General features: G+C 54.4%; 1 protein-coding gene across 2 annotated transcripts; it reads left to right on the top strand.

Moving 5' to 3' along the window:
- Positions 1-2,962: 2,962 nt before the first annotated feature.
- On the top strand, positions 2,963-10,540 carry DNAJB2 (DnaJ heat shock protein family (Hsp40) member B2). Of its 2 annotated transcripts, XM_003818655.4 has the most exons (10): positions 2,963-3,163; positions 3,442-3,542; positions 4,213-4,322; positions 5,353-5,406; positions 5,575-5,697; positions 6,473-6,565; positions 6,769-6,871; positions 7,055-7,125; positions 8,278-8,481; positions 9,632-10,540. In XM_003818655.4, the coding sequence occupies exons 2-10, from the start codon at positions 3,478-3,480 to the stop codon at positions 9,640-9,642; spliced, it is 834 nt and encodes a 277-aa protein (XP_003818703.1). In that variant the 5' UTR covers positions 2,963-3,163; positions 3,442-3,477; the 3' UTR covers positions 9,643-10,540. The 2 variants fall into 2 exon arrangements, with proteins under 2 accessions (XP_003818703.1, XP_034811102.2); XM_034955211.3 differs by having other exon boundaries at positions 2,965-3,163; positions 8,278-10,540.
- Positions 10,541-11,825: the final 1,285 nt, after the last annotated feature.

Below are 11,825 nucleotides of genomic sequence, written 5' to 3' on the forward strand. Positions count from 1 at the left end.
AAAGTCACATCAAATTACCCACCCTCCCACTACCAATCTATAAGAATGCCTGTGCCCTCAGCCTTGCCCATACAATGTATTCAACTTTTTTTTTTTTTTGGTCTTTGTCAATCATCCAATAAGTGAAACAAAGTATTTTGTTAGGGCCATGTGCCCGGGTGCAGTGGCTCTGGCCTATAGTCCCAGCACTTTGGGAGGCTGAGGCAGGAGGATCATCTGAGGCCAGGAGTTTGAGACCAGTCTGGCCAACATGGTGAAACCCCATCTCTACAAAAAATACAAAAATTAGCCAGGGGTGGTGGCACATGCCTGTAATCCCAGCTACTTGGGAGGCTGAGGCAGGGGAATTGCTTGAACCTGGGAGGTTGCAGTGAGCCAAGATAGTGCCACTGCACTGGAGCCTGGATGACAGAGCAAGACTCCATCTCAAAAAACAAAACCCCAAAGTATTTTGTTGTAGCTTTATTATTATTATTCTTTTAAAAATTATTATTATTTGAGATGGAGTTTCACTCTTGTTGCCCAGGCTGGAGTGCAATGGCACGATCCTGGCTCACCGCAACCTCCACCTCCCGGGTTCAAGTGATTTTCCTGTCTCAGCCTGCCGAGTAGCTGGGATTACAGGCATGTGCCACCACGCCTGGCTACTTTTTGTATTTTTAGTAGAGACAGGGTTTCACCATATTGGCCAGGCTGATCTAAAACTCCTGACCTCAGGTGATCTACCCGCCTTGGCCTCCCAAAGTGCTGGGATTACAGGCATGAGCCACCATGCCTGGCCTGTTGTAGCTTTAGTTTACAGTTTTTTGTGAATGAGATTGAGCATCTTTTCATTTGTTTAAAAGCCAGTATTTCCTCTTCTGTGAGCTGCCTGTCCCTTTGTCCATTTAAAAATGTCATTGTCTTTCATTAGTTGGCATTTCTTTGTGGACAAAGGAAATTAAACCTTTGTCTGCTAGATGTGCTCCATATAATTTCCCTCGGTTGTCATTTGTCTATGTCCTATCCCCTTGAGCACAGAGATTGGAATTTAAACTTTTTTATATTCTTTTTCTTAATATAACAAGACATACACGGTAGGTGCTAGACAAATGTCTGTTGGCACAGCAGAGTAAGAATAAAAAGGCAGAGATCTGGAAAATTTGGAGTGACTTAACCCAACCACTCCTTCCTCTTATACCAAGTCTAACCCTTAGTCTTTGTGTCAGTCAGGACTCTTATAAACAGCAGAAGCTAACTGGCAAATTGTTTCAAGTCCCCTGCCCCCAACAATTATAGAGATATCGGATAGCACACAGAATCAATGCAACGGCCAGCAAACAAGGGTCAGCAATCAGACAGGCACCTAGGGAAGCTGGGCAGCCAGTACCACAGTCAAGGTTGGGCACAGGACAGCCTGTGTAGGAGACTCCTGTCCACTCCACCCTCCGCAGTGATCCTCCTACTCTTGTCCCTCACCTGCGGCAGTAGCGCTGACACTTCCTCCTCCAGACACTAGAGGCCGCTGTTGGCCCCATCGCCTCCACCGCCGCCGCAGAAATGAATTCCTAAACCAGCCTTGCTATTCCGTGACTTGCTCCAGATTCAAAGTCCCAGTTGGAGCATCCGATTGGCGGAGCTCATGTCTTCTGCCTGCAACCCTAGAGCCGAGTCAGGGAGAGCAAGCACTGGGGCTTTGTGGCAAATGGTGGCCTGCTTTCCATTAGGGCCCTTGCGATGGGAATTCCCCAAATGTAGGCAGGAGGTTCTGATGGTGGGCGGCCAGGAAACCAGGACACTCACACCACCTTCTTCTCTCACGTCCGCCTCAAACCCTTCTCGTTGGCGAAGTATTCCTGGGTCCCCCAGCCTAAAGCACTTTTCTGGACTCACATAACCATTATTGCTTGAGCCAATCGCGATGCCAGCAGGACCGCAGTAACACCTAATTCGTACCATGTCTCATTTGACTTTCAAACAACCCTAGGCACTACCTATAATTAGTGAGAAAAAAAGAGTGCTCAGAGATTTTCCCAAGTCTCACAGTAATGCCAGGTTGTACTCTGTTTTCAAAGCCTCGGGTTTCCCAGGGGGCTACATTGATGGGCTGGTATCTTATCAAGTTCAAGCTCTGCAAAGGCAGGGCTTGGGCCACATTCTTCTTTATACGGCCTGGCAGCATCTTGAATGCAGAAAAATGCTCAGCTAATGCCTTTGGATTGGCCTGGATGGGATCAAGCAGGAGCCAGTTCTGGAAGGTTTCCTAACTCTCCAATGAGGCCTGAACCCAGGGAGCATTTTGAAGTGGAATAGGCCTACTCAGGATCAGTTTGGGAAGACTTGAACCTGGGGAATTCCGTTGTACGGCCCCCTTTACCTCACCTCCCCCAAATGTGTCAAAACTGTCAACAAGAGGTTTGCAGGTGTTCATTATTTATTCATCCCACGGGTAGTTTTGAACCCCTACGACTGCTCTAATAGACCAGTGAGAAAAAACACACAATTCCTGTCCTGTGAAATCGACATTCTAGTGGGGGAGGTGAATGGTAATAAAAAATAATCAAACCAATAAATGCTAATTTGTGGCTCTAACAAGCCTGATGAAGGAAATGCCACGAGATGCTGTAAAAGGCAGTTCTGACCTACTCAGGAAAGCCAGGGCAGCCTGCTGGGGGACCTGGGGCTGGAGCTGGGAGCTGAAGAAGGGGGAGGAGTTAGAACCGTGGTGGGGGGAGGGAGGGAAGAGTCTGAGTCCTCGAGGTGGGTGAGTAAGCAAGGATCATCGCTCATGTTTATAAGAAAGTGACAGAGGAACCTGGGGGCCGAGCGGCTTGTTTGTGGGCTGCCCCAGCCTCCGTGCGAGCGCGTCTCGCTTGGATGGAGGCGGGGCCGCAGTCTCCCAGGTCCCAGCTGGGGCTGACGTCGTCCGGGTGTGTGCCCAAAATAGCCGGCTCCGCCCTCTTCTCCCGGCAGCCCCTGCAGGCCCCCACCCCCCCAGGGGACAGGCGGAGCCGGCCTTCTCCCGGTCTCTAGTAGTTTCCGCACCGCTGACGCATGCCTGCGCGCACAGCTGGGCCGGGCGCGTCCTACGCAGCAGCCGCGAGCCGGGCTGCGGGTGCCAGACGGTTCCCGGCGGGGGGCAGGGGCGGGGCGCCGCAGGAGGCCGGGACTCCTGGCGGAGGAGGTGCGGCCGGGGGCCCGGGTCAGGCTGGGGGCCCTGGATCGGACTGCTGGAGTTGGGGGGCCCCGATAGGGCTCCTGGGCCTGGGCGTCGAGATAGCTCTTGGCCCCGGCCTGCGGGGGCAGATAAGGCTGCCGGAGGGAGCTAGTCACCGGCCGCAAGCAGAGCCCGGTGTGCTCCGCTTCCAACTGGGAGCGCCTTCCGCCACCCGGGGAGGGGGACTGCTGCAGCCACAGGGTGGGGCTCTTGGTTCTTTCCGCCTGACTCCTTCTCTTCTGCAGCCCCAAGGAGGCCCGCCTGACGACTGACCAGTTGCCATGGCATCCTACTACGAGATCCTAGACGTGCCGCGAAGTGCGTCCGCTGATGACATCAAGAAGGCGTAAGTGCCTCCGTGTGCAACAGAAAACCTCTCACCCTCCACCCGCCACCACCATGGGGCACTTCAGAGTGACACCTGTAGGTGTCTGAGGGAACCAGGTCGTTAGAAAGCACTGGGGTGCTTCTTCCGAGTGACACCTGCAGGGAGGAAAGAGACCCCTGGTAGAGTACAAGGAGAACGTCCAGAGAGTGAAGTAGTTAGTTCCGCTGGGAGCTGCACTGTGTTATGGGTTGTTCTCCAGTTGATCTTCCCCTCCTCCTCCTCCTTTCCCCTCCCCTCCCCCTTCCCCCTAGATTTGGGCATTCTCAGGCTGCAGTGCAAAGATGCAGTGCAAAGAGGCTCTATGAGGAGGAGGGGCCGGTGTCCCTGTACTCTTCGAGGCCACATGTGCCCCAACCTTTGCAGCCCCAGTCCAGTGAGCCCTAGGGAGGGGCTAGGGACCCTGGCATTGTATCCGCTTGTACATGTGGTCCCAGCACTGGTGGCGGAGGAGAGAGGGTGGAACTTGATGGAAATATCACAGCAGCGGCAGCCCTAGCAGCTGGGGTGGACCGGGACCCGGGGGTGAAAGGACAGTGATAGGCTAGTGGGAAAACAGGTCGTTCGGTTCCTGGGTGGGAAGTGCCTGCATTTGTCCCCCGACTCTCTCCTCTGCACCCACTTTCTGCAGGTATCGGCGCAAGGCTCTCCAGTGGCACCCAGACAAAAACCCAGATAATAAAGAGTTTGCTGAGAAGAAATTTAAGGAGGTGGCCGAGGCATATGAAGTGCTGTCTGACAGTAAGGGCCGGGGTCAGGCAGGACCCAGCACATCACCCCCTACTTCATGCCCCAGCTCACATTTTCTTAAAGCAATGTCTCTGCCACCTAGTTTCCTCTGTGCCTTTTTCCAGCCTGACATTTAAGCTCCCCCCTCCCACAGGGACAGCTCAGTGTCTGCTCCCCAGAGTCTGGTAGGAGTGGCTGGCATGAGACCTGAAAGGGGAAGGAAGCAGGGCAGGTAACTCATGTGAGCTGAGCCTCCTGCGTGCCAGGCATTGGTGGGTGTCATCTCCATGAGTTCTCACAGCCGTCCTATGAGGCAGGTTCTATCACCCCTATTTTACAGGCAAGGAAACTGAGGCTGAGAGAGGTGAAGTAACTTGCTCAAGGCCACGCAGAGCTGGAATATGAATCCAGGTCTGCCTTTTTATTGATTCATTCGAAAAGTAATTCAGTGAATGGTGACAGTGTCCGGCACTCGCTGGGTGCTGGGGAAACTGGAGGACAAGCAGGCACTGTCTTTGCCCAGAGGGGCAGGGAAGACCAACACCTACCAGGCACACACACAGACACAGTTACAGCTTGTGAAGCGTATTCCGAGGGAAGAAACAGGGCAGGTGGAGTGCTAGGGAATAATGTGCACTTGCTTTAGTTCTGGTGGTTGTAGAAGGCCTCTCCGAGAAGGTGACATTTAGGCTAAGCCCTGGTGAATAATAATGTAGTAATCATTAGCTAACATTTATTGAACACTTTCTATGTGTCAGGCACTGGTAGGCAGTTTACGTGGATGGTCTCATTTTATCTTTGCAACAACCCTGTGCGGTAGGTGTTGTGATGACAGCCATTTTCCAGATGAGAAGAGGCCAGCTGTGTGAAAGGCTGAGTTGCTGCCTAAACCTATAGCCTGTGTCCCCTGGGTCCCCTGCTGTGCCTGCTTTCCCCCACCAAGTGTCAGAGTGTCAGTCTCTGGACAATCCTTTGAGTGTCCTAGCCTGGGAGGGGAGCCCATCCCAGAGGGAGGGTGAAATGATCTGGTCTCTTTTTGCAGAGCACAAGCGGGAGATTTACGACCGCTATGGCCGGGAAGGGCTGACAGGGACAGGTAGGTGGAGTGGTGAGGCCCAGGAATGGAGGTGGGGCAGGGAGGAGAGGGGCAGGGCAGATTCTTGCAATGGAGGCTCTCTCAGGCTCCTGGCTGTGCCTTAGGTGAGGTCCCCCGGCTCAGGGCAGGATGCATGCCCTAAGCTCTCTCCTCATCCTGCCTTTCCAGGAACTGGCCCATCTCGGGCAGAAGCTGGCAGTGGTGGGCCTGGCTTCACCTTCACCTTCCGCAGCCCCGAGGAGGTCTTCCGGGAATTCTTTGGGAGTGGAGACCCTTTTGCAGAGCTCTTTGGTGAGTGGACTCTGGAAGCCTCTGAATGGCTCAACTTCCCCCTCCAGGCCTGTCCTTCCATCAGCTGGGAGGCCCTGAGGTGGAAGGCTGAGAGGGGACGGGAATGCCACGGACAGAAGATTTTGTGGAGCTGGGTCCAGTGAGAGCCGGGACAGAACCTCACGTGTGCCAGAACCCCCGTAATCCAACAGTGACACTTCACAGACTCACCTTATTAAATTACAACAATAATACATTGTTAGACTTCTATAGTAACAGCCATGAAAGCAAGACTCAAAGCATCTTGTGACAATATTGTTATTATTACCTATAAAACAGATACTGGTATTTTTTAATGATAGATATGTGCCAAATATTTTACATTTCGTAAGTCTCTAGTGAACCCTGACAGGTGGGCAATTTTCTCCCCATTTGCAGATGAGAAAACTGAGGCACAGTTAATAGCCCAGAGTCACATAACACATGGCAGAGCTGGACTCCTAGCTGTGTCTGCCTGTCATCGCGTCATGATGATTTTCCTGTACTGAAAGAGCCATCTGTCCTCCATCCCTCTTCCCCCTCCTTCCTTCCTTTATTCTTTATTGTGGACAGAATTAACCAGTGAGTGTTTTTGAATTCAACATTAAAAAGGAATTTATAAATAAGCCCAACTAAAAAGCAGAAAAGAAAAACCCTACCCAGTTGCTTAGTGGTTTATACTTCCAGACTTGGGCTCACACACTTTTGAGGGGAAATGTCATTACCAGATGACTGCTAATCTGTTTACTTGTTGCAGATGACCTGGGCCCCTTCTCAGAGCTTCAGAACCGGGGTTCCCGACACTCAGGCCCCTTCTTTACCTTCTCTTCCTCCTTCCCTGGGCACTCCGGTAAGTTCTGCCCCTTCCCACGTTTGCAAGCTCCGATTCCTGGAACCCCTGGCTTGAGCTTGTTGCTTTTCCAAGCCTGTCTCCTGTGTTGGGAGCCCTGCCTCCAGCAGCCCTGCGAGGAGGCCTGGAGCCTCGGTGACCACAACAGGCAGCGCAGTCTTCTTCTAACCACCTCTCCTCCTCCTCCCTTGTCCCGATGCCAGATTTCTCCTCCTCATCTTTCTCCTTCAGTCCCGGGGCTGGTGCTTTTCGCTCTGTTTCTACATCTACCACCTTTGTCCAAGGACGCCGCATCACCACACGCAGGTGAGAGCTCTTTCTGGGGCCATAGAGGGCTGAGAGGTCTGCTGGGGAGCTGTGTTCAAATAGAAAGTTGGCTCCTTGAGGGCAGGGCCCAGTCTGCACTCTCTACTGCGGTGGCCAGAACTGGGACCAGTGCCTGCAGGATTCTGTCACTGCTCGTTGCCTGAACTGTGCTGTCTCCCACAGAATCATGGAGAATGGGCAGGAGCGGGTGGAAGTGGAGGAGGATGGGCAGCTGAAGTCAGTCACAATCAATGGTGAGGAGCAGCTCCCCTACCCAGCCCCTGGCAGGAAGCCCCAGCCCCAACCTCAGCAGCCTCCTCCCCAAACTGCTGCTCTCTGAACTCACTTAGGGCTTGGGAGGGAGTGGCAACAGGCCAGACTGGTAGGATCAGAGATGGCAATGCCGGGAAGGGGGCGGAGGAGTCTCACGAAGCCATCGCCGTCACTGTGAGTGGGGTGCCTTACATTTGCAAAGCACTTTACTATTTTTAAAGCACTTCCAGATATACGATATCCTCTGTATTCTTCAAGCATCTGGGGGAGTACACAGGGCAGATGGTATCCAGTCAGTTTTAATTTGGGGAGCCTGAGCTGCAGCGTAGTTAAATGACCCTAACTTCCAAGTAGCCCAGGCCCAAGACTCTTTCCTTCCAAGTAAGGAGTGGAGCCAGGAGTCAAACTCAGGACGCACGATTCCCGGGGCAGAACTGCCCCTGCAACACCATGCTGTGCAGGGCCGTCACCACAGCTAACCTTTCACGCCTGCTGACTCCCAGCACTGCGCACCAAGCCCTTTACATGGGCTGACATATTTAATCATTGGAACAATTTGAGTATGAAGGCACTATCATCATTCCCATTTTCTTCTTTTTTTTTTTTTTGAGACAGGGTCTTGCTTTTGTGCTCAGCCCAGCACGATTATGGCTCACTACAGCCTCGACCTCCTCGGCTCAAGCAGTCCTCCCACTTCAGCCCCCTGTGTAGCTGGGATGACAGGCGTGTGCTACCATGCCCAGCTAATTTTTAAAATATTTTGTAGAGATGGGGTCTCACTATGTTGCCCAGGCAAGTCTCGAACTTCTAGGCTCAAGTGATCCTTCTACCTCGGCCTCCCAAAGTGTTGGGATTACAGGCATGAGCCACTGTGCCCGGCCATCATTCCCACTTTCTAGATGAGGAAAGGGAGGAGTAGGGATGTTGAGTGACTTGCCTAAGGGTAGGAGCTCCTACCTGGTAGAGCTGAATACTTCCTTGTGCTCAAAATCACAACCCTAGGTGCCAAAATGCATGTGTGCCAATTCCAAATAAGAGACTCTTAAGTGGTCAGGGTTGTTACTGTGTGAGGCAGCCTGGCAGTAATACCCCTGGCTCAGGTTGGGGCCTCATGGTGGCTGTGACTCTTGCAGGTGTCCCAGATGACCTGGCACTGGGCTTGGAGCTGAGCCGTCGCGAGCAGCAGCCGTCAGTCACTTCCAGGTCTGGGGGCACTCAGGTCCAGCAGACCCCTGCCTCATGCCCCTTGGACAGCGACCTCTCTGAGGATGAGGACCTGCAGCTGGCCATGGCCTACAGCCTGTCAGAGATGGAGGCAGCTGGGAAGAAACCCGCAGGTGGGCGGGAGGCACAGCACCGACGGCAGGGGCGGCCCAAGGCCCAGCACCAAGATCCAGGCTTGGGGGGGACCCAGGAGGGTGCGAGGGGTGAAGCAACCAAACGCAGCCCATCCCCAGAGGAGAAGGCCTCTCGCTGCCTCATCCTCTGAACACCGGGCCCAACCTGATCTGATCCAGATCTTGACTGGGGGTCTGACTCACTGTGGGAAGAGAAGAGGGGAGTATCCTGAGTTGTAGGAACTGCTTTCCAACTCCATGCTCCCTCCACAAGTTTCCCTCCCAGGCCCCCCGCACCCCAGTGTGGACTTGGGATTTGCTGTGCTCAGCCCAGGGCTGATAGGTCCCTGGTGAAGCCCAGGGTGGGGGGTGTCAGGGCAGTGGAGGGGCCCGAGGAGCCAGGTTGCATTTATTGGATGGGGAGCTCCAAGGGGCATTAGTGGTTTGGGCTGGGCCTTTTGTGCCCAGGTACTCTGCCACCTGTGTTGCTGATGGTGTCAAGGAAGGAGGACTTGGCCTAGGGTTGTCTGAGCCGGAGCCAGCAGCTCCACTGGAGAGCAGTGCAGGCAGAGTGGAGCCTCCTGCTCTCCTGGACCAGCTGCAGACCCCCAACCCTGGTTTCTGTGCCATGTTCCGCTCTGACCGTCTCTGTTGCTTCTCTTCTGGTGTTGCTTCTCCTCCCTCCCATTCTCTCTGCAACTCCCTGCGGGCCGCATCGCTTGCTTTCACTGCCGTCTGGCTAGGACTCCCTTCTTCCTTCCTTCCCCGAGAAGGCCTCAATGTGGCGAGGAAGATGCTGGGGCCGGTAGGGCTGTGAGATCTTCTGGGGAGGCTAGCCGGGTGGGGCGGGAGCCTCTCAGCTGTCCAGATTCAGAACTGGAGCCCACTCCTCCTCCCTCTCGTTGCCTCAGCCTGCCCTCACCCTCAGGACTAGGCAGAGGTGAGGCTGGCTCACCCTGAAGAGGTGGGATAGGACCGGGGGACCCCAGAGGGAGGCCTAGGAGGGGACTGCACCCATACTGCTTCCCTACCACAAATCAGGGCTCAGGGAGAGGCCATGCGGCCAGCCCAGGTCTGCATGCTGAGCCCCATCCTCCACAGCTTGCTGCTGACGCTCTCTCCTGTCACCCCGCCCCTGCTCTCTCCCCAGATGTGTTCTGAGCTGGATGCCGGGATCCAGAATCGCTGCACAGTTCCAACAGGACAGCGCCTTCCCCCATGCGCTGGGAGGGGACCCTCCATTTCTCCCCCTCACCCATGCTGAGTGTAGAGCCGGGGCCTGGGTGGTGGGCAGGGGCTGGGTGGGAGGTGGCAGTAGTCTTAGCCTGTGCACTCTCTTCCTTGGGTGTTTGGTGCTGGCTCCTGGGGACTACAAATCCCAGAGTGCGGTGTGCCCGGCCTCATTTCTGATAGATCCTGCTTGGGGGAGGTGGTGTGTGGTTACGGAGCTGTGCATCTTGGGACATGTAGTAGCCCAGGTCGGCTTGTCACTCGCTGTGAGATGGGGAGATTTTGTCTTTTGATTTATCCCTGTAGGGCTGGCAGGGTTGTAGATGAAGGGGGAATGATCTGAGCCTTGGTTCCCCTGACACATCTTGCTAGCCCCAGGGTTAGAGTGGGCAGGGCAGAGCCGCGCAGCACCTGGGAGCGGTACCTTTCCCTTGGGCAGCCTGGGGTCCCAGGAACAAGCCAGGGCGAGTAGCATGTCTGCCTGAGCAGGGTGTGGCCCCAGAAGGCTGAGGAGTGTGGGCTGGCAGAGAGCTTCGAGGGCAAGGCCACCCGCGGGGGCGTGTGTGTGGTGGGGCTTGGCATGTGATGGCAGCTCCAGGCATGCCGCTGCTTGTATGGCTTTCTTTGGCCTCTGACCCTGCTGCCCATTCTTTCCAACATCACAGATGGACTGCCTCTCCTCCTCCCTGCCTGGGGAGCCCAGTGGCCAGGGAGGGGAGTGGTGGAGCCAGTCGCTGTAACACTGAGCCTCAGAGACAAACCAAAACCAGCTGGGCTGAGCTCAGATCCAGGGGGAAATGCTGGAAGTCAATAAAACTGAGTTTTGAGAGCTTGGTGGTGTGTTGTGTTCTTGCGTTCCTACTTTCCGGGGTGGCCCAGGAGGGCCTCTTAAGGGACAGTGGGTGACACCTCAGGCCTCACACCTCCCTTTATGCCCCTACAGCTAGAGGTGCAGGCCTTGCCAGTTGAAGGCAGAAATGCCTTCTTTGACCAGGCTGCCCTCCCCAAGTATGTTATGGAACCCCAAGCAATGCTTCATTCTTTGCTTTCACCTCTTGGGAGCCTACAGCCGGCTTTCCCTAGCAGCCAATGTTCCCCTTATGAGTGGCTTCACCCCCTAGTACTACTCCACAGCACAGCTAGGACCATACTCAAGTTAAGACTTAACTGAGGCTGGGTGCGGTGGCTCACGCCTATAATCTTAGCACTTTGGGAGGCTGAGGCGGGCAGATCACTTGAGGCCAGAAGTTTGAGACCAGCCTGGCCAACGTGGCAAAACCCTATCTCTACTTTAAAAAATACCAAAAAAAAAAAAAAAACAAAACCCAAAAAACAACAAAAACACAAAAAGCTGGATGTGGTGGTGGTGCACATCTACATGCCTATAATCCCAGCTACTCGGGACGCTAAGGCAGGAGAATCACTTGAACCTGGGAGGCGGAGGCTGCAGTGAGCCAAGATCAAGCCACTGCACTCCAACCTGGGCAACAGAGTGAGACTGTCACAAAGAAAGAAAGAAAAAAAAAAAGACTGAAAGCACAGAAAGCTGAGAACACACAGTGAAACCTTTAAACTGTACCCCCATGAGGCCCACAGACTAAGCCCCTGGGTAGGTTTCATTGGCTCAGCCCGAGGTGTGAGCCAGTGGCACGTGGAGTGGCACGAGTCCAGCCCACCCAGGGCCCAGGCCCCAGGCCCCAAACTCATCAGGGCCCACGGAAGAAAAAGCCAGGTACCCCTTCCCTTTCATCTCCAGCCACTGTGCTGGGACAAGCACCTTTCCGTTGTCAGGCAGGGCCAGGTGGCTCCCCAGGCCTCTCTTCCATTCCAGGACAGGCTCTTGCTTCACCGTCAATCACCAAAGGGCCTCTACTATATTTTTCTCAAAGTGAAGAAGCAGCCTACCCTGAAAGAGGAATTTCAAACCTCCATCCTGAGTCGGGTGGAAGTTTGCAAATGGCTGTTTCTTCTACGTCTGTCTAGCCCTTGAGATGGCTATCACTGACACTGAGCCTCAGCAGAGCGTGGGTGAGACAGCGGGAGGGCCTGTGGTCTGCTGGTGGGTCCCTTCACTCCTGCTCAGGGCAGATGGTGTTTGCCCTGTTTTTTAATTA

This window comes from Pan paniscus, chromosome 13, assembly GCF_029289425.2.
Source record: "Pan paniscus chromosome 13, NHGRI_mPanPan1-v2.0_pri, whole genome shotgun sequence".
Taxonomy (NCBI): Eukaryota; Metazoa; Chordata; class Mammalia; order Primates; family Hominidae; genus Pan; species Pan paniscus.